The following is a 19,899-nucleotide window of genomic DNA, read 5'->3' as shown; positions in this document are numbered from 1 at the left end:
CATGAGGATGCACCAAAGAATTAACAGGGCATATGAAGTGTGGTGTAATTTACACATTATAAGTGGACATTTTAACCAGCTGGTGAGTGTATTTTGCAGGCTCTTCTCTGTGCTGATCTGCATAATACGGACAGGCTCTTTGACTCAGCTTTTCCAACACTAGCTAATGCTTTTAGCTCTAAGGTGCACAGTTCAAACTTGGCTGATGGTTATCACACACTGGTTCTTCAAAGTTGCCCAACTGAGAGTCTGACAGACAACCACATTGATAAAGAGCTGACCACCTACCCTCCAGACTGCCATCTAACTTCATCTGAGACCAAACCACCAGAGCATTCAGAGAAACAGATCTTCACTGAGAAAGCAAAAATGACTCAAATATTTCATAAACTACAGTATGGTTTATGGCCAGACTGACACACTGAATCACACTCTGAAGGGGAGTAGGAGCTACTGTACAGCTCGGGTTTGAAGAGCTCACATCAATTTGAACAGCTGAAGAGACGTAAAGTTCTATTTTGCCCTAGAGAGAACATCAAAGCACCTGGAAAAGTTCTGACCCCAAGTACCCTGAGGCTTCCACATGGTACATCTCTACCATGTTATCACCTGGGGATGCTGGAGATGCCATGGGCCCCAGCTGCAGGGTTCTCTGTGAAGCAGGAATTCTGTAGACCCAACAGCCCCTCTCTCCTGAGAGGGGAAAATTTTGGTACTACAGTGTTTATTTATGAAAAACATATCTCCCTCTGAAAGCTGCAAGGGCTCTCAGAGCACATTCTGTCTCTTTGTTCATATATATATCCAGTCAATTCAAACATGAACTCTGTTTTAAGGACATCACACATGTAAATCTTTCATTCCTCAGAGCATCTCAAAATGCCAAGTATGTTATTTTTGAAAGTCTCTGTTTAAATTAGAGCTTGTGGGAAGCTGCTTTCATCATTGGTTGATTGAAACGGGAGAAAGCTTGAATCAAACCCTTCCCTTTCCCTTTTCCTTTCCCTACTTCACCCTCAGCACATCTCACTTTTTGTTCATTGCCAAAATGGTGAATAACACATGTAATAACCCATGGGATTTTTTTCCACTATAATCCCATAGAGAAATGCCCTGTCACACGATGAGAATCAGACTACTTCCCTAAGCTAAGGCAAGCTGGCACTGCCTGAAGGCCGCCTTGTGGCCTGTCTCCAACTACCTGAGGAGGAGATAAAAGGAGGTCCTGCACTGGTACCTTTATAACTAAATTAATGTCTTATGTGAACCACTCTTTAAGGCTACTTCATTTACCAAAGTCCTGAAGAAAGTTGACAAAAATCTATCTCTTCATTTAATTGCTTCTGAATTTGTATCTAACTCCTCAGTAACGCTGGCTCAGAAGCCAGATAAAGCACAAAAGACCAAACAAAACAGACCTCTTTCCTCTTTTAACACAGCAGGCCAATAGTATATTCTTGCAAATTTCATTTTCCTCTTTTTCTTTCTCCTTGTGTTTTCATGTCCAGCCACTGATTCTTAAATTAATTTGTGCTGACACCATAGACTCCTACTGCTTCTCATTCTTTATTTGCTCTGCAATACGGGAACTTCTGTAAGATAAAAATATTTATCGATGTTAAGATAAATGTTGATTCCCTTCCCCAGCAAATCCCATGTGTTTTCAAGATTACATTTCAAGAAACCCTACCAGTCTGGAATATGGTATCACTTTTCAGACTTTGTTTCAAAAAATTATAGAATCATAGAATGGTTTGGGTTGGAAGGGACCTTTAACCATCATATAGTCCAACCCCCATTAACCACCTCATCAACGTTCAGGTTCATTGTTTATCATGTATCACAACTAGTGCCAGAGCTAACTGATGGGTCACCCACTGAACATGCCAGGAGCAAAAAGGATGCAGTCTGAATCCCAAACAAGGGCACTCAGCGACTTCATGGAAAGTTCCGTCCTAGAGGATCCTGAAGAGGTAATACCATGTGATGTGCTAACTACTTTTTCATATTACCATAGTTTTTTGCATTCATCAGAGGACAAATTTATTGGCAGTTTACACCAGAGAATCTGATATCATAAGGCTTAATGTTACCAACATCCCCAAAGCAGGTTAGCCTAACACACTTTAGTACTTGTGTAATTAGCTTTTTCATGAACAATAATTAGAGAGGTCTATGTTTTTTTCACTGCAGAATTTGGGTTTATTGACAGCTTTAGTAGCTCTGACTGCCTAGTCACTTGCAAGGAGAGATAAAATGAGCGAACCCACCAAGGAAGCATAGGGCTCTTATTAGAAGATAGGGCCCTTAGTGTGGATGACATAGGAAACCAGTAGATAACATGTTTTTACAAAATCAAAGTGATACTTTTTATATCTATTCTCACAATCAGCAGAAGCAGCTGTTATTTTCATTTATGGAAATTCTGAGATGAATTGCAACCATTAATTAATTTTCCATTTGAAATGAGAGCATCCAAGACAAAAAAAAACCCCATATCTTTTGAAACCATTTACAAATAAGCTAAATAATACAAGTCCTCACTAGGGAAAAATTATGTGGGGATATGAGAAACTAATATTGCCTAAAGCTAAAATCAGCTCTTGATATCAGCAGTCCACAACTGCTTACATGCTGTGGAGACCACAAAGTCAGTACGTACTTCCAAAATAGAATAAATTATCTTACAACAGTCTTCAAAAATATCACTGCTGATTATGAAGTGGGCACTAAAGCAAGCTGAATCTTGAGGTACCGATTATTATAGCAATTGTTTCTAATGGTGTACTAGGCATTTTTATTAATGTGCTGTTAATCTATTTGCAGATAATTATCCAATTTGGTTGACCAAATTTTAAAAGAAAGGATTAAAATTGACACAATGATTACTGAAGCATATGTGGCAAAAACATTACAGCCAGAATAAAACTACAACATGCATACTGAAAAAAAGGAGAAAAACATGGGAGACCCTGCTCAGCTAAATTTCATAAGCAAACTCCCAGCAAACACTATGAAAGGGGTGATAGGGTATAAAATTCTATCTTTACTTTAGAGCAAACTAATGAGGTAGCTTCATCAGTGCCACAGGGAACGTTTTTAAAATAGATGAAATAATGGCTATTAGTTCTCCTCATTTCAGTCTGACAGATGGACAAAACAATTTAGATATTAATTGATTATGAGTCAATTAATTGTGCTTCAGGGTTAGAAACATTCAACACTGAATTTTCATGGTAGCTAGGAAATCAGTTATATTTTAGGGAGACCTAGGTAAGCTAATACACTGGCTACACCTCTCTTTACTGGTGGGAAGGAAGGAGGCAGAACAGTTCTGCCAATCAGGCAACATGACTTTGGAGGAAGAATTGGATTAGAAATAGTTTTGTCAGATCTTATCTCTACTTTAAGTTAATCCTCTCTAGCTGTCATTTTATTTCAAAAAGACACTCATCCTGTGACAGTCAATTGCATTTTAGTTTTGCAGATGTTCAGAGTGCGCTTTTTATAACATCTACATGAATCAGCCACCCTCAGTTCTGTGGAAAATATGTACTCTAATACACTGGCTGTCTCTACCAATGTGTATATAATAGCTTTCTTTCATTAATGTGTTTTATATTTTTTTATTATTATTATTTATTCTGTTTGGCTGGTTGAAGCAATTTGCTCTCTATGGGAAGACGTTTGTCTTTCAAGAGGAACACAACAGAGGCATTTATAGTGAAGCTATGAAAGCAGGGAGGAAGGATAAGCAGTAACCAAGACTATCAGATCCAGTTAAAATCGCTGGTATAACAACAGGAGAATATAATTAACTATGGTAGCAATTTAAGAAAGCAAGACAAAGAATAGCCAACACAAATAGAAGAAAAGAATTATTATGTCTTTAAAGATCATGGAAGGTCAGCCCCTCAATTATTTTAGTCCAGAAAACAGCATACCCAGCAAGATCCCAAAGAAGAGAAGGTCAATGACTGAGTCATTAAAAAACCTTCTAGAGTAACAGAAAGAAATTTATAGGAAAGCATAACCAAACAGTCGTCTGCACAACAGCGGATATAAGATTCTCACAGAGTACATAATGCATCTTCTACTCAGTACATAATCACTAAAGCTCCTCTTCTTTTCTCTCAATTAAACACATTAGCAGTTTAACTATAGTTTTCATAAATATTTGTAATAAATTACTTATGAAATTGTAATGAAACTCAAGAGTTGTACTTAGACTCATGAATCTTCATTCCTGTCCTAGTTTCAGCTGGGATAGAGTTAACTGTCTTCCTAGTAGCTGGTACGGTGCTATGTTTTGAGTTCAGTATGTGAAGAATGTTGATAACACACTGATGCTTTCAGTTGTTGCTAAGTAGTGTTTAGACTAAAGTCAAGGATTTTTCAGCTTCTCATGCCCAACCAGCAAGAAAGCTGGAGGGGCACAAGAAGTTGGCACAGGACACAGCCAGGGCACCTGACCCAAACTGGCCAACAGGGTATTCCATACCATGGGATGTCCCATCTAGTATAGGAACTGGGAAGTGGGGGCGGGGAATCGCCGCTGGGGGACTAGCTGGGTGTCGATCGGCAGGTGGTGAGCAATTGTACTGTGCCTCATTTGCACATTCCAGTCCTTTCATTATTGCTGTTGTCATTTTATTAGTGTCATCATTATCATTATTAGTTTCTTCTTTTCTGTTCTCTTAAACCGTTCTTATCTCAACCCGTGGGTTTTGCTTCTTTTTCCCGATTTTCTCCCCCATCCCACTGCGGGGGGGGGGGGAGTGAGTGAGCAGCTGCGTGGTGCTTAGTTGCTGGCTGGGGTTAAACCACAACAATTCCAAGTTACAGATTGGGACAGAAGAGAATTAAGGATAGAAGATGACATTTAAAAGTTCATTAGATAGTTCTAAAATTCAAACAAGAGAACAGGTTCAAAACCAGAACACTGGTCAAAACTTACATATAGCAGGGTATTTTTCTTGTTTCATTATACTCCAGGATGAAGAATTTTATTGTATAACCACAAAAATTCTGATAGTGTAAATATTTGTACTGATAACAAGACACAGGGCAATTAGAGTCCTGCATATTGTCATGCATACACCTATATAATGAACGTATGGGCATTTTTTATTAACAAAGTAAGTTTTGTTTCTATGAACAAAATAATACACTACAGCTTTTGCTGTTGACATCAGAGAGGTAGACCTGGTTCACATCTCGCAATTGTGCTACCCTCTGGCATAGGAATATCTATCCATAATAAATGTCACATCACTAAACACCATAAAGCCAAAATGAAGAAAATCCAGAAAGAAGAAAAATGCACAGATATGCTGTGACTTTCTTATGTTGTAAAACACACAAATGTTCCAGTTCATATTGGCTTTGGACACGAACTTCAGTGAAGGTCTCCTTATACCACCAACACCACAGTAAAGGATGTAAAAGCATAGACAACCATGGTACAATCCACAGAGCATATTGGTACGACCAAAATTGTAACACCAGGCAGGCTTTTGTCTCACTTTTCACATCACAAGCATATGAGGCATGGCTGATTGCAAGATGAGCATGCCCATATCCTGCTTTGCCTCAGCTGCTGTTATTAGCAACCTTAATTAAAAAACAAAACCAACACACAGCCAACACACACGTGCCAGCTGAGCTCCAGCCTACCAATATGCAACCTTATTTTTCAGGAACAGCAAGGTACAGCTCTAATTCTAAAATTCCTGTCACTGCAAAGGACCTGCAGATGGCCACCAGCTCCTGTTCTTCTAGATCTAGACCCTCTGTGTTGGGACAGATTTCCCATGATGTTTCCTCTTCATTTTATATACTAAAATAAACCACGTTAGCTACAGCGAGCACTGCATTCTGCCCCAAGAACCCCAACACTACATGGCGAACCTGAAATTCACTCTCCTTCTGATACTTTCCTGAAAATACAGAAACAGAAAGGATTGCTTTAGGTTACAGTCGTGGTAATGACGCATATGATACAAATCCCTTTGAAGCTGATTTATTTCACCAGTTGGACTTACCTTCCTCTTTCATTTTTCTGTAACTAAAATGTTTTATCTTTGAACTTGTACCCTATGGTAAGTAAGTGCATATAAAATCTATACCAACACCACTTCTTTCATCAAACACAGGAAAATAACATGAATTTTCACTTCCAATCATTCAGCCATCCCAATCATTCAGCCATCATCTGGATGGTCTATACTCAAGGCTGCAAAGGCATAAAAAGTAAATGAATTGGACTAAGTGATAAATCCAAGAACTTCCTCAGATTTTTACTGAAAGGTAAAATCTAGAATCCTCCAAGACCCCTGCTTCCCTTCTTGCAGATTCAAAAAAAACTCAGAGACTCTTCTGCCAAACTTACAGCATGAAAGTTTCAACTTGTTCAGCATTCTGAACATGTTTTCTGAACGTCCCTTCACTAGAGATTTGGAAGATCCTATGAAGGAAAAAATCCTTTAAGCCTCCAGCTCAGTTTGCAGCTACAGATTCTATGTTTAATACTGGAGAAAGACAAGAAAAGAAGATATATTTCATTGCATTGTCATTAACAACAACAAATTACAGTGGAGTTTGGCTGAATGGGATTTATTCCACCACAAGCTACAATGTAGAAAATGGACTCAAAAAAGGCAAGTATGCTCTACAGGAGAATGCAGGTCTAAAAAGCTCAAATACTCTTAAAAATATCGGTGAGAAAGATGACCTTAAACATTAAAGCATTGTGCCTACTTACAAGAAAGAGAAGCAGAGTCACTGACAGTGCAAGATCTGATTTTAGCCTCTGAAAACATCTCTCCTAGATAAACTCCAGTATAATCAACAAATACACTGATGATAAAATGATAGGAAAAGAAGATAAAAATAGCAGTAGGCAAGTGCATATGGCTGCTGCTGATCCTTCACCTTCATCACTGCCACCTAAAAGAGAACTGCTTGAACTGTTGCCTTTAGAGATTTCAGGCTTGTATTTTATGTAAATAGGATTGTTTAAAAATTCCCAGAGGATCACAAATAAACTTTCACAAAGAAAATGTGATAAACCATAAAGTCATCCCTCAGCCCAATGGGAAATCCAACAGGCTTCCCATGAGACCTGTGCATGCTTTTCCAGTGCATCACTGGATCGGTTCATCACTGCTGAATTCAACTGACAAATCCTTTCTCATCCAATCTCCATGTTGCCTTGACATGAAGAAATTCTTCAGGCAGTAGAGTTCATTTAAAAACATAAAACTCAGGTAGGGTTTTAGATGATAGATGAATACACTTTTATTTTTGCAGAAAACATATGGATGTAGGCAAAATAATGTTACTATTTAGCTCTTAGGCACTATACACAGGTATGCAGGCATTACTCTTTTTATCAAGGGAAGAAGTAATAAAGTGTGTCCTGGTTTCAGCTGGGATAGAGTTAACTGTGATTCAGTAACATGTTCAAAAGTCACATAGCATGTGCATGGCAGAAGAGAATCTAGCTTTCCTAAATCCCAATTTGATGCTTGTTACTGAATGTACCTGGGATTGGCAGCCTATGGCACACATGTAAAAGGCAAACCAGCAGATTTTAAATGGCAGAAGATCAAAAGCTCAGATTTACAAGATTTTAAAGAGGCATCTGTGGCAAAGAGTAGCTAATAGCTGAGCTACAAATTCAGCTGTGCCGCAAATAGAGGCAAGGTACCACCTAGCGCATGCAGTTAAGGGACACATTAGATGATGTCTTCTCCAGAGCTATTTATGTGGACTTGATATCTATCTGGAGTCTTCCACCTCTCCCTGCTATGTATGTTATCTGTCACACCTGAACAAAAACCACTGCCATCTGCTCCCACTGGAAACTACAGAATTTTTGCCACAGGTTTCAGTGGAAGTACCACCCAGGTGCATCAGGTTCTTAACTCCTATTTTCAGCTGCATTCACTTCACCTCATGTCTGTGTATCATGCTTTTGACTACAGACAGGATAATTTTCTTCATTAATAAAAAAAAAAAAGAGAAGAAAAAAAACAGCTAAATGTTATTGTAACATTCCTTAAGATACATGTAAAAGCCAATGAGCACAGCAGCACAGCATAAGGTTTAAGAAAGAAAAAAAAAAAAAAAAAAGACTGAGCTTCCATGACCTTTGGACACACAAAGGCTGAATAAATCTTGTGGAGAAGTTGAATAAACTGTCTTAATTCACAGCAAATAAGTTGTTTAAAGAAATAAGCCTGTTTAGAGTGCTATGTAACACTAAAGCAAATCCCTGTCTCCAGATCTAAGCAATGTGTGATTTGCTGCATGATGAGATCTAAAGCTGAAACCTCATGAAACAATAACCATGTCACTATATGAAGAAATTGTATTTTTTCAAGTACAATGACCTATTATTTTCAATAGAGGAATAATAACCAAATATAATAAAAAACAGGACACTTGCCACCAGGAATAATCTAATTTCATAGAATAAATGTTACTTCTCATTCTATTCACAGTAACCATTCGAAAAAACATGGTGAAGGTTCAATAACATAAGGCATTTTTAAATTACATTTGCTCCTTAAACATTCACTTTTCTCTTTCTTTTTCACTTGCCCACTACATGGCAAGAACTCTTCAGTACTTCACTTATGTGCTTTATTCTATTTCCTCTATTTTAACATTTATAAAGAGTTCTTTTATTCATGAAAGTAGTAGTGTAGCTTCTCTTCATCTAAGATAAGGTAACCTTATTTTAGTACTGTCCCACATCAGCCTGGGGTAGAAAAAACCCACATTTTAATTTGCAAAAAATCATGTATGGTAGATCGTACTAATGCCTAAAAGATGCATAATTTTAATTTTCTTTGAAAATGAATATAGACAAATAAAATGGCACCTATACAGGTTGCTACAATAAGCATGTCTGCATTCACACAGGTCAACATACAGGACTTATTGCTACAACTCTCAGATTTGGCAGCTGCTAGTTTTGTTGAATATACATTTTAAATAATTATAACCCAGTTCTGTGATACATGTGAGCTTAACTTTAAGTAGATGTTTAACAGTAAACATTTCCAATATCTCTAGCATAATCACTTGCATGCTTGAAATCCTGACCTTACTGGGCTCAGCAGCTTAAAGTTTATTGCATAATGGAGCCTTTGGAATAATAAAAAGTTAGTATTTTTAATTACACAAAACATACAGTGTACAGTGAGCTGAAAAGCAGTACTCTCTCCAATCTGGGAACTTACAATGACCACTACATTGATGGCTTGAAATTGTCAAGCCCTTGCGACAGCTTTGTTGGTTGATACACGTTGCCAATGCTCTGAAATTTTTGCTAGATAAACTGCTGAATCTTGCTGCTGCAGTTAAAAAGTGTTCTCACCTCTTTCTATAAGAGGTCACTATCTCTGTAACAAAACCAAGAGACGGGACCTAGCAAGGGGCACTGAGGGTATACAGTCACATCTGCTGAGTTTGCTGCTGGGGTGGTAACCCCTCCATCGAGGGGAAGAACTGACAGCTGGAGGTGGCAGTGTCTTCAGCTCCTAGACCAAGGCCTTCCAGAGCTTGCCTGTCAAAACTCCAGCAAAATCCCTGGCTGACGCTAGGGCTCTTTCACCCATGGCTTACTGGATATCCAATGTGTAAAGTCTTCTGCTAGTCAACATAATTTTCCTCTATATCTAAAAAACCGAATCAGCTGTGTCATCCCTTCCTTGTAGTCTTGTTATCAGCTCCTAGAGTCTTTGCACAGAACAACATATTAATATTTCTGCACACAGTTGATAGTTTCCATAGCTAAACAGAAATAAAGTTGTAAGCAGAGATGTACTGACAGCATGTTGGCCACATTGAGGACACCTGGCTTGCTTCCCAAAATTGCTTTGTTAGCCCCAGAACCCCTGTTGCAACCTGAGTTTCCTGACCTGTTCCTCCTCCTAACCCAGCCTTCTCACACTTGGCTTTAGAAGTCCTCGCTTTGGAAGGCAGGCTCAACACAGGGGTGGTTTTTCTCTTCCCTTTCCTAAATCGTTTCTTCTGTTGTTTTGAGATGCCTTCCTGCCAAGGCTGACATGGTGATAGAGACTTTCTTGGCCCAAAGAGTCCCTGCCCTTTTGTTAAAGCACCAGGTGATTTTTTCTCTTTTTTTCTACTTTTGTTTTCTGCCACTTGACCCTGGATTTTTGCTCTCATGCTAAGCTGGCAAGGACATCCTATTCCTTTTCCCCTATATGGCTTTTCATATCCTGCAAGTTCATCACAGATCAGAAGAACATGTGCAAAGAAACCCCACCCCAAAGCAAAAAGCAAACAAGTGGTACACAGTTCACCTCAGTCACCAGTGCTGTCAGAGAGCATAGCAATTTTTGTGCAAGATAGCTCCGAGGTGCTTTTCAGTGATCACAAAAGCTTCAGTGGCAGTATTTTGCTTCACCTGTGGGACCTGGGTGGGACGTGGGTGATTATTTGAGGGTACAGAAAGACCTCACCCTGCTGAAAATACTGAACAAGTCACCAGTATATCCCTGGCAAAGGATTTCCCAGATGCTGCCACTAAACAATCTGGGGAGAGGTCCCAGTCTCCATACCTCCACACTCCTTAGCCCCACTAAATGTCACTATTTCAGCACAATTTTTTGCCTTCTGCCCCTCTATCCCCATCTCAAAGCAATGAAGGACATTAGACAATTTGGCTGGCCCCTCCCTCTTGCTTTAAATTAAACCTTTAGCCAGTAAGGAGAGATACCTGCTCCGAAGTCTTCCTGCCTTTCCATGCTCTACAGAGGGCAAATTAATACATAATAGTTAAAGAGAAGATGGGGTTTTATCACCATAGGCAGAACAGTGTATTTACATCTTCATCTCCCTTTTCTTGAGTATATAAGTATAGATGTCATCTCTGCAAGATCTAGAGATACAAAAGCTGGAGAGAAAGAAGGGAGCTAACATAAAAAAGCAATGCTGCTTTTAAAAAAAAAAAAGAACAACCAACATTCTGGGTTTGAATTTTCTTACTTAGAAATAAGAATTTCAAAGAGTTAGAACAAAGATAAATTCTACCACAAGGAATCTCCTATTTACACAGACCAATGTCTGACTATTTACCCTAGAAAAGTTGTTACTTGCATAGTAATCAAGCCCACGCTTACTACAGCTGTTGCAGAGTGAATGAACCTTCTTCTCAGCTAAACAATGAGGGGGTTCAGCCAGATCCATCCTCTAAGAAGGGACGAAGCAGCAGAGACTATGTGAGGTCTGGGGAAAGAAACTGACAGCTGAATCCAACTAGGCAGCCAAAAGTATCTTCTGGGCAGAAAAGCCATTAAAAAAACAAGGGCTTGTCTACATATGCAGTTGTTTCTTGCTAACTTTGTATGGTTTACATGCTAAATCCACTAGGTTAAACTGAATTTCAGAGTTAAACTGATGATGCACAAGGCACCGTCTTTGAAATAAGCATGTCCACGCTTGAATTGTTTAGAAATATCTTAACTCATTGGCAGTCCATAGGCTTTATAACTTGTTTGCCCGTACAGTACAGCTGCTGGTTCAACAGCAAAATAACAGTTTTTAATACCCATTGGCAAAGCTATCCCAGCAAATTTCTCCTTACACAGACACCGAGTGTTAGAGCGCAGTTGTTGTGTAGTTCATTCCCCGCCACCAACAGAAATAAAGTACGGCAGTAATCATACTTCTATTTGAGTAACTCTTCCTATTGAAAGGCTCCTGCTGTCAGTTTTACCAGTCACACATCATACTCCAATAAATGCTGTTATGCTGGCAAAACCTGTAATGTAGTGCCTGATGTGAGACTCTCTTTGAAACCCACTCACAGGAGAAGATAATGACCTTTCCTGGTAGCCTTACAGTCTCCAGGAAAGGAGAAACATTGGGATTTTTGGGTGTGGGTGGGTTTTTTTTTTCTCTTTGGTTTTGGATTTTTTTTGGAAGGTAGAGGCATTGTGAGTTTGGTTTAGCTGGTTTTTTTGTTGGTTTGGGTTTTTGAGGGTTTTGAGCGGCCAATGCCAAAGGGGGAACTCCAAAATAAACTGTTTACTTTCTTGGCAACACATACATGGCAACTTGAAAAGATGACGATGACTTTGTTACTATGCTGGAGTGTGTAAAAATAAATGATAAAGAAAGTGCATTTTTTTTAAAAAAGAGTGTTTCTCTTTAGTAACAATACAGAAGTTTTGTTTTGCTGAGTTATTGCAGTTAGAGCCCTGAACCCTGCTGCTTTCAGGTTGAAATGTCACGGGTTGAAATATCTTACTGAAAAATAAAACATTTGTGACTTGGGCGATGAAACAATGCAGAACAATCTAAAACATGCCCACAAATTGTTTACATCTTATAAGGCACTGCAGACATTTGGATAGAGCAGCAAACCCTCATTACTCAGAATTAGCAAGCTTCAGTGTGTAATGAGGACAGCAGAATGCCTAGCCAAAAAACAAGAGGGAAAAAAAAAATCAAAAAGAAACAAAAAAGCCTTCTTCTAACTAATGTTCCTAAAAGGCATTCACTTGAGACTACATATGCAGAGTTAGTTTTTAAGCCTCAATTTCTGAAGACCTAGGCAATAGGAAAGCATAAAAGAAAAGTAATGCAAGGTACAAAGAGATCCAAAGAGAAATTATAGCAGAGAAAGTGTTTTTCTATGGAACAGAAAACAAATACATTTTTAACCATTGGCTGAAAATGAAGCGTATACATGCATGTAAAAAACCACATTTGAAATAGCACAGTGCTGTGTAAAAAGAACCATGCCACTCATCTAAAAAAATTACACAAGTCATAGTCGAATGCGATATGCAAGTGTTCTGTCTCTAAATTGTGAAGAGGTTTTTGAAAATTCTCTCCATATTGCTTGCAGTTTTTGTTTAAATACATAAGCATAACTTTAGCCTATCATCTTAAATTCTTCATTCAGATCCAATCCTTCATAAATTCTATTACCTTACTACTACTCAGTGGTACATAACAGAACATTATTGAACATTATTTTATATAAAAAATGAAATGCCAATCAGGTAAACACATTTTATCCACAAATAGATATTATATATAACTAAGTAATAACAAAACTGTCAGTTGTAAAGATTTTTTAGTGAGGGACACAATGAGCAAGGAAATAGCAATACAATAACCATGAGCTTCAATCAGGAGTTTGAAGGTAATTCTGCATATTTCCTAAATGTTTTTTGCTCATGCAGAATGTAGTTATACTGTCCTGTATGCACATTCATGAGGACAAAAAAACACCCTTGCATGATGACCTTTGAAGAGAGAATGTTTAAATTTTTAGTTGTTTTTTTTTTTTTCCTCGTTTGATTGTTTTTATGAAGTCAAATAAACTGAATCTTTTGACAAACAGCTGCAGTCTTGGTCAACAAAACAAGAAGTTACCAGTGATAAACACATACCTCTGTTATGAATGATTTGGCTGTAGAGGGGTTCATTATAAGAATAGCCCGTCTCAGAGTATCCCGGTAGCGGTTCAGTTCTTCTATTCGCATAGTGGCAAAGAGCCCTGTAATCATTTTATTGATGTTGTTTTCTACTTTCTGCAATGCTACATCCATTCCCTGTTGAGATACTTTGTCCAAAAACTCTTGTATTCCACGGATATCTAGGAAAATCAAAAGCCAAACAAGATGTTAATTGGTAAGTGGAAAAAAGACACAAATAACTGTTCAATTCATCTCACAGAAGCGCTTTGTTCAGTGTCAGGTAGACCCCTATGGGCTTTCACTTAATATTCATTGGAGCTCTTCCTGAGCTATGCTCATGGCATTTCTTAAAGTACTAAAACAGGAGAAAGAATGGCCACACATCAGCTACTGTCCAAAAGAATCACTAGAAAACAAACCTACAAATATTTCTAGCAACTTTCCTAATTTGGTCATTCAATCATCACACTTGTTCCTTATTTTTCTTAAAAGAATTTCACACTAAAATCCATAAAGAGCAGTGAAGCTATGATGACTGTAACACACAGTGCTTCCTTGAAGTGAGGGTTGTCAAAGGGCAACTGAGGGGAGGAAAGGTAGGAAGCACTTTTTCTTTTGTGGGACTGAAAATTATGTTATCCACTGCAATGCTATGTAGCTTAATGTATTTAAGTGAAGCTTGGGCTGTTCACTCATCAAAAAGTCTTAATGTTGTTCTAAATTGCACAGCTATTTATTTCCTTCAAAAACAAAACAAAAGCCAGACATACAGTTGCAATGGTACTACCTGCTCTCATCTGATACCACCGCTGCTGGCTGAATTTAACAAGTTCTTCCCTAGCAAACTGTTCTAGTAGAGCTTTCTGGCTCACTCTGAGTAAAACCTTCTTTAAAAATGACTTGGAAAGGAAGAAAATGCTGTTAGCGAAATGCTGTGTTCACTACCTAGCTTGTAATACCTTTAATGTCTCCCAAACTGAAATGGCTGGGTACTCTCACATTATGATGCTACCTCAAGCTTGTCCAAGCCTTTGAAAGGCCTTTTCCAGTAGAGAATTCCACAAAAGCAAGTAAAAAGCTTGTTTGGTTTTTTTTGCTGCTCTTTTGAATGGCTTTACCTGAAACCCCAAACTTTAAGCTTAAAATTGTTCAATGACTTCGTAAGTCAGCGCATGGTCTCCTGGACCTCAGGAAAATCCCTCCAGCCTCAGTGAGTCCTCACTTTCTGACCCCTACTGACCACAGCAGTTTCTCAATCTTTTTTTCTGGAGCTAAGTCATCAGTTCCCTGACTTCTCTCCCCAACAGTCACTCAGACCTGCTTTCCCAGAGGACGTTCAGCAGGAAATCCTCCCTTCCCTGCTGGCGTGCCTGCCTCCCACACACCCATCTGATCTCATTTAGAGGAACAAGATGCAGCCTTAGAGCCAACAAAACAGACACTGTCCGACACAGGCACTAGGTATGGGGGGGCAGATTAAAAAAAAAAAAAAAAAAAGGGAAACCAGTAACCCAACATATAAAGGAATTTCTGAAGAAACATTTCTTTGAAAATAAAGGGTCCTGAGGTATAGGAAGGCATTTGTGGTTAAAATGCATCCAAAAAACCATTTTTCCTATTAGAATACCAAATCTGGTCTCTCCTAGGTAAGAGTTCAATCCCATCCCTGGGGGATTGCAGTTCCTGCTCTGCTTCCCTTATACATCCCTGGTGCTCTATCAGTCCCTTGTGTTGATCGCTCATTTTCCAGGGGAATGGCAAGACCTGAGGCCACAGGCTGATCATGTGTCTGTCTTCATGTAACATCTTATTTTTGAGAAAGCTTCCAATTAGATTTTCACAACTGCTTGGCTACTCTGAGATCTTTCATACTTACCTATCCCTCTTCCCCTACTCCCTGCCTTTCTTATATGGGGGGGGGGTGGGGGGGGGAGGGGGAGGATCTATTTAATTCTAACATGGGATGAGTAAATATGGGATGAAAAATCTCAAAGTTTCATACTACTGGAAGCACCTTAGATGCAGTTTGCATGTGATACGAGAGGACAGCGAAAGGCTGAAAAATCAGACTGAAAGCAGACTGGAGGGATGCCTGAGCACAATAGACTCTAAGCCATAGACAAGATGTTACACGAACAGCCATAAACTTGACCAGGAAAGGGCTCTTGGCTGGCCCTTAGGGTGGTCTATTTTGCAGGTGATAGAAGTGACACCATGCTGGCACATTGCGATAACAGCTCAGGGTAACCCCAATACAACCACAGAGAATAGTGGAGCATGTATCTGTTGTTTACTTTATCAGGATTGCAGTAGCTATGTTCTCATGAGGTACACTGACAGGTGACAGCTTTTAGAGGAACTGAAGTTCATTTTAAGACCAGAGGAAATAATGAAAATCACTTCTTTTGAGAAAAATATTGTGAGGAAGTCTCCTAAAATTTTCCCCTAAAACTGCCTAGACCCTGGCACCCTCCACTAGCCATCAAGAGAGCAGTGCTACCAGCACTCAGCTGTGGTCAGTCCTGCAAACATGAGGCATACGTGGCCAGAGGTCCAGGCTGCACAGAGAGAATTATGTGACAACCTGCCCCCTCAGCAAAGCATCAGCAACATGACAGAGAAACCTGTGTGATACACCCTTGAGAAGGTTATGGAGAAGTCACATGTGGATTTAATATGGGAACTATGACAGTGGAAGTATAAGATCAGTACAACTAAGGTGCAGCTAGTAACCACGGCAGATGAACAGTACACGGCCCAGAGGGAGCCCAGCAGGAACACTCCAGCATCCAGATCTGATGGGCCTTCAGGGAAAAGCTGGAAATACCTGAGCTAGAAATCTTTATGCTGACTTGCTAGAAAAACTGTACCAAAACTAAATTTAAGCTTTCCTCTTTTTGAAGCCTAGTGAATACTTTTTTTACTGAGCTATACATTTGAGGATTTGGGGGGGGGGGGGGGGGGCAACATACTCCAAAGTTTAAAGATTCCGACAAACACAGGTGATTTTGGCATTTGACTTCAGGTTATGGCAAAACAAGACATCTGAGAAGTTTTGGATTCCACAAAAGTCCAGCAGCCCTATCAAGAAGATCTGAGGCTTAGACATTCACACCTTGATCTGCTTGTTTTTGGCCACAAACAGTAGCATAAAGAAAACAAAGTTCAGTCTCCACCGTAGAGAAAATGCTCTGTCTGTCTCCCCAGCAGAGATGTACTAACTAGAGAGTATTACAGATAGCTATCCTCCTCCAGCACTAGATTACCAAGATATATCAAATTCTAGAGAAATAGCCATGTAATAGTTTATAATCAAACAGTCCACAGAAATAATTCAACAGGGTTAGTCTTGGAAGTCAGACGTTACAATCAGCAAGTTTGGTCTCTTGACTAGAACTCTAAAGTACCACAAACTGGAAAGAAGTAGTATTTTAGGCATTTAGGCTATTTTAGGCATTCGGCACTGCAGCCCCATTCTTCAGACACTGCCGAAATACCAGTATTACTAAACACTTGAAGAATAGTTTAAACATGGATAAAATACATGCTTACCCTAAAAATAAATTCTATAAAAGAATCACATACTAATTACAGCTTCTATTTAATATCTAAATCAGGAAAATTAAATTCAATCTAATCAGAGATGTTAGAATTTTTTTTGGCACTTTAAATACCAATTTAAGGAGCAACAAGATTATTCAAACTGCTACAAATATGCCTAGTTTTATGCAAATGATGAAATAACTTCTTTCCACTGTAACCCTTTCATTCTAAAGTTTCTGAGGCTCACCCCCTCAGAGTTACTTAACATCCAGACAAATGGAATAAAAACTGGATAAAACTGACCAGTTGGAGTCAAAATTATTGAAGTATAGGGAAGACACATAGATGGGTTCTAGATACACTATCAAAATATCAGGGGAAAGAGTTACTTAGGCTATGAAAGCCTTTTTAAAAACTTAAATTCTATAGCATAAATCCATATATTCTTCTCTGACGCCAGAACAGGGTAAAGCAGGAACCACCAAAGTTTTATTTGTCCTTTCAAAACAAGAACATAATTTCATTTGACTTGAATTTATAAACACACTAGAGTTATTAGCTGATATTCTGTATAATCTGTGTTGTCCCAGAAGCCAGATTATGGGATCAAATGGCTTGCTTTGCCACAAATATCTGCAAATATAAACACTGAAACAATTACATTGAATCTTCACCAAATGAAGGGGCAAAAGGGACAGAGGTCCAGTATTATTCTACAGTTCTAGATTTATTAGGTGACCATGCCAACAGTATGGTATCTGTGTGATATGCTTTTAGGAAAACAGCACCATTCTAATGAAGAAAATACCAAAACTAGATTCATAAAACCTCTTTACTACTTATGCCTTTGGCATTGATACAACACAAAGCTGTGGGCGGGAAACGCAGACTTTGCTTATACCTCAGCTTACCCAGTAGAAGAATGGAGGTATTGGTGATGCTCACCTGCTGCTATGAAACAGCAGAGAGCACATAAAAACATCCTGCTATTTAAATGCTATTTAAATCATGATGGTGCTTCCAATATTTCAGCAGCAAGTCACTAGCAATGATCACATTTAAAGTGTATGCCAAAGAACAGATGCTGCCACTGAATGGGCAGCATTATCTTTCCTGCGTGGATTGTCCTAAAGTGGCACATATCCACACTGCACTGTGGAATCATCTTTCTAATAGATAAACTCCTTCTGCAGAAAAATCTGGCAAGCAACCTGTGGCACAGATGGCTCTGCTGCAGAGACACAGGACTGTTTGTGTCTGGAACACAGGTGTTTCTCACCCTGAATTTGCTAGCCAACCTGTTGCCTAGCCAGAAGACACTTTTCTATTTTCTATTTAAATCACATGAGTCACAGTCATTTTCAGAAATGCAGAAGAGCTGCCCATTATCACCAGTATTAATTATCCTCCTTACTGATGAAAGCCAAAGTTACCACATAGAAACAGACCAATGCTAGAGCCAAAGCTGCTATCTCCTCTCCCAACTCAGTGTCACTATTAGTTGGTATTACGTTTTCTGTTTTTTCACTGTACAGCCATCGCTTCCACTCTACACATGCGTGCACAAGAACATAGTACCATTCTGCAGCCAGACACTCAGCATCAGCTGTAGGGTTAAACCGAGGTGGAAATGTAAAGAAACATTACCAAACATTCTCTTTTTAACCAACATTGTGGCTGATTTAAGAGATTGTGAAGTTGGCTTGGAAAGTCTAATAAAAAAAGAGCAAGGCAAGCAAAATTTATCAAGGACGCTGTTGGAAATTACCTTCCCTGACTACCCATACATAACCATGCCACCACAAGGAAGAAGTCTATAGGAAGTTCTTATGCTCTGCACCGCTGGTGCACAGGTCTAACACTGGACACACCAGACTGGCTGCAGCCACAGCTGAGGTGCATGTGCAGGGCATCCTGTGTGGGTGAGCGCAAGGCCCATGGCCTCCTAAACTCTGAAGACCTGATATATTCAAATGCAGGTACTCAACATAACACCACTCAAGCTGAGATCTGAATTCAGACGCCAACTTTACCACAGACTTGTCATTACTGTGTCAGTTATTGTGGACCTGACCTAAGAAAGAATTTAGGAAATGAAGCGCAAGTCAAATTGAGTGCAAGCACCTAAACTGACACCATCTTTTCATTGAACAATCTTTTTGATACTGGGGAAACCACAAGAAACAAGTATCTTAAATGCTGTTGCAGAGCATGCTCAGAGCAGAGCTAAGCATTCTTCACAGACTACAGGTTCTGTACCTAAATCTCCTTAAACGACCAACCCAGCAGGAACACTCAGACCTCACCTAACACAAACAATAGCACCATTTAATGGAAAGCTCACCAGCTGCATGGCAGAAAACATGCACAGCCAGGTGATAGGGAAAAGGAGCCAGTATTTTCAGGAGATCAGGAGCATTTAAAACCTGCAGCTTTCCACAACACCAGATTACCGGATAAATTGTGTCTTTGCTCTCTTTTCACTGAGGTCTCTACACTGTATATGTGATAAACCTGTAACAAGAAGATTCCTGACTTCCATGACCTGATCTTGATATAAAAAAATAATATGTGGTCTTTCCATAAAGGATTTTTTATCACTGGATCAGATGTTCCTCTCACTACTTTGATCTCTCTGGTCCTATGTAACTTTCCTTTACCATCTCTGTTTCTATGCAGGGGAATAATTTCAGAGGGAGCAAGTCCCCTAATCCATCTTGGAGAAAGTCTAATGATCAGGATATCCTAGAACAAAATATGCTGGGGTTCTGGAATCTCATATAGGAAAACCAGTATGTATATGCAGTGAAGATTTTTAGGCTGTACAAAGCAAACAGCAAATATTAAACATCTTGCATGCTACGTACCTCTTATACACTTATCAAAAATG

General features: G+C 39.1%; 1 protein-coding gene across 5 annotated transcripts in view; it reads right to left on the bottom strand.

The window, feature by feature from the left end:
- GRID2 (glutamate ionotropic receptor delta type subunit 2) overlaps nucleotides 1-19,899 on the bottom strand; it is a 740,237-nt gene that overhangs the window by 278,946 nt on the left and 441,392 nt on the right. For all 5 annotated transcript variants that reach the window (XR_003924278.2, XR_003924280.2, XM_030020238.2 and 2 more), the window contains one exon: nucleotides 13,440-13,645. Coding sequence is in view for 3 of the 5 variants with exons in the window: in XM_030020238.2 (XP_029876098.1) it covers nucleotides 13,440-13,645 (206 nt within the window). In the remaining 2 variants the exon portion in view is untranslated. The remainder of the gene's footprint in view (nucleotides 1-13,439; nucleotides 13,646-19,899) is intronic.

Source organism: Aquila chrysaetos, chromosome 1, assembly GCF_900496995.4.
Source record: "Aquila chrysaetos chrysaetos chromosome 1, bAquChr1.4, whole genome shotgun sequence".
NCBI classification, from domain to species: domain Eukaryota; kingdom Metazoa; phylum Chordata; class Aves; order Accipitriformes; family Accipitridae; genus Aquila; species Aquila chrysaetos.
Note: the sequence above shows the minus strand (reverse complement) of the source record. Positions and strands in the feature narration are given on the sequence as shown.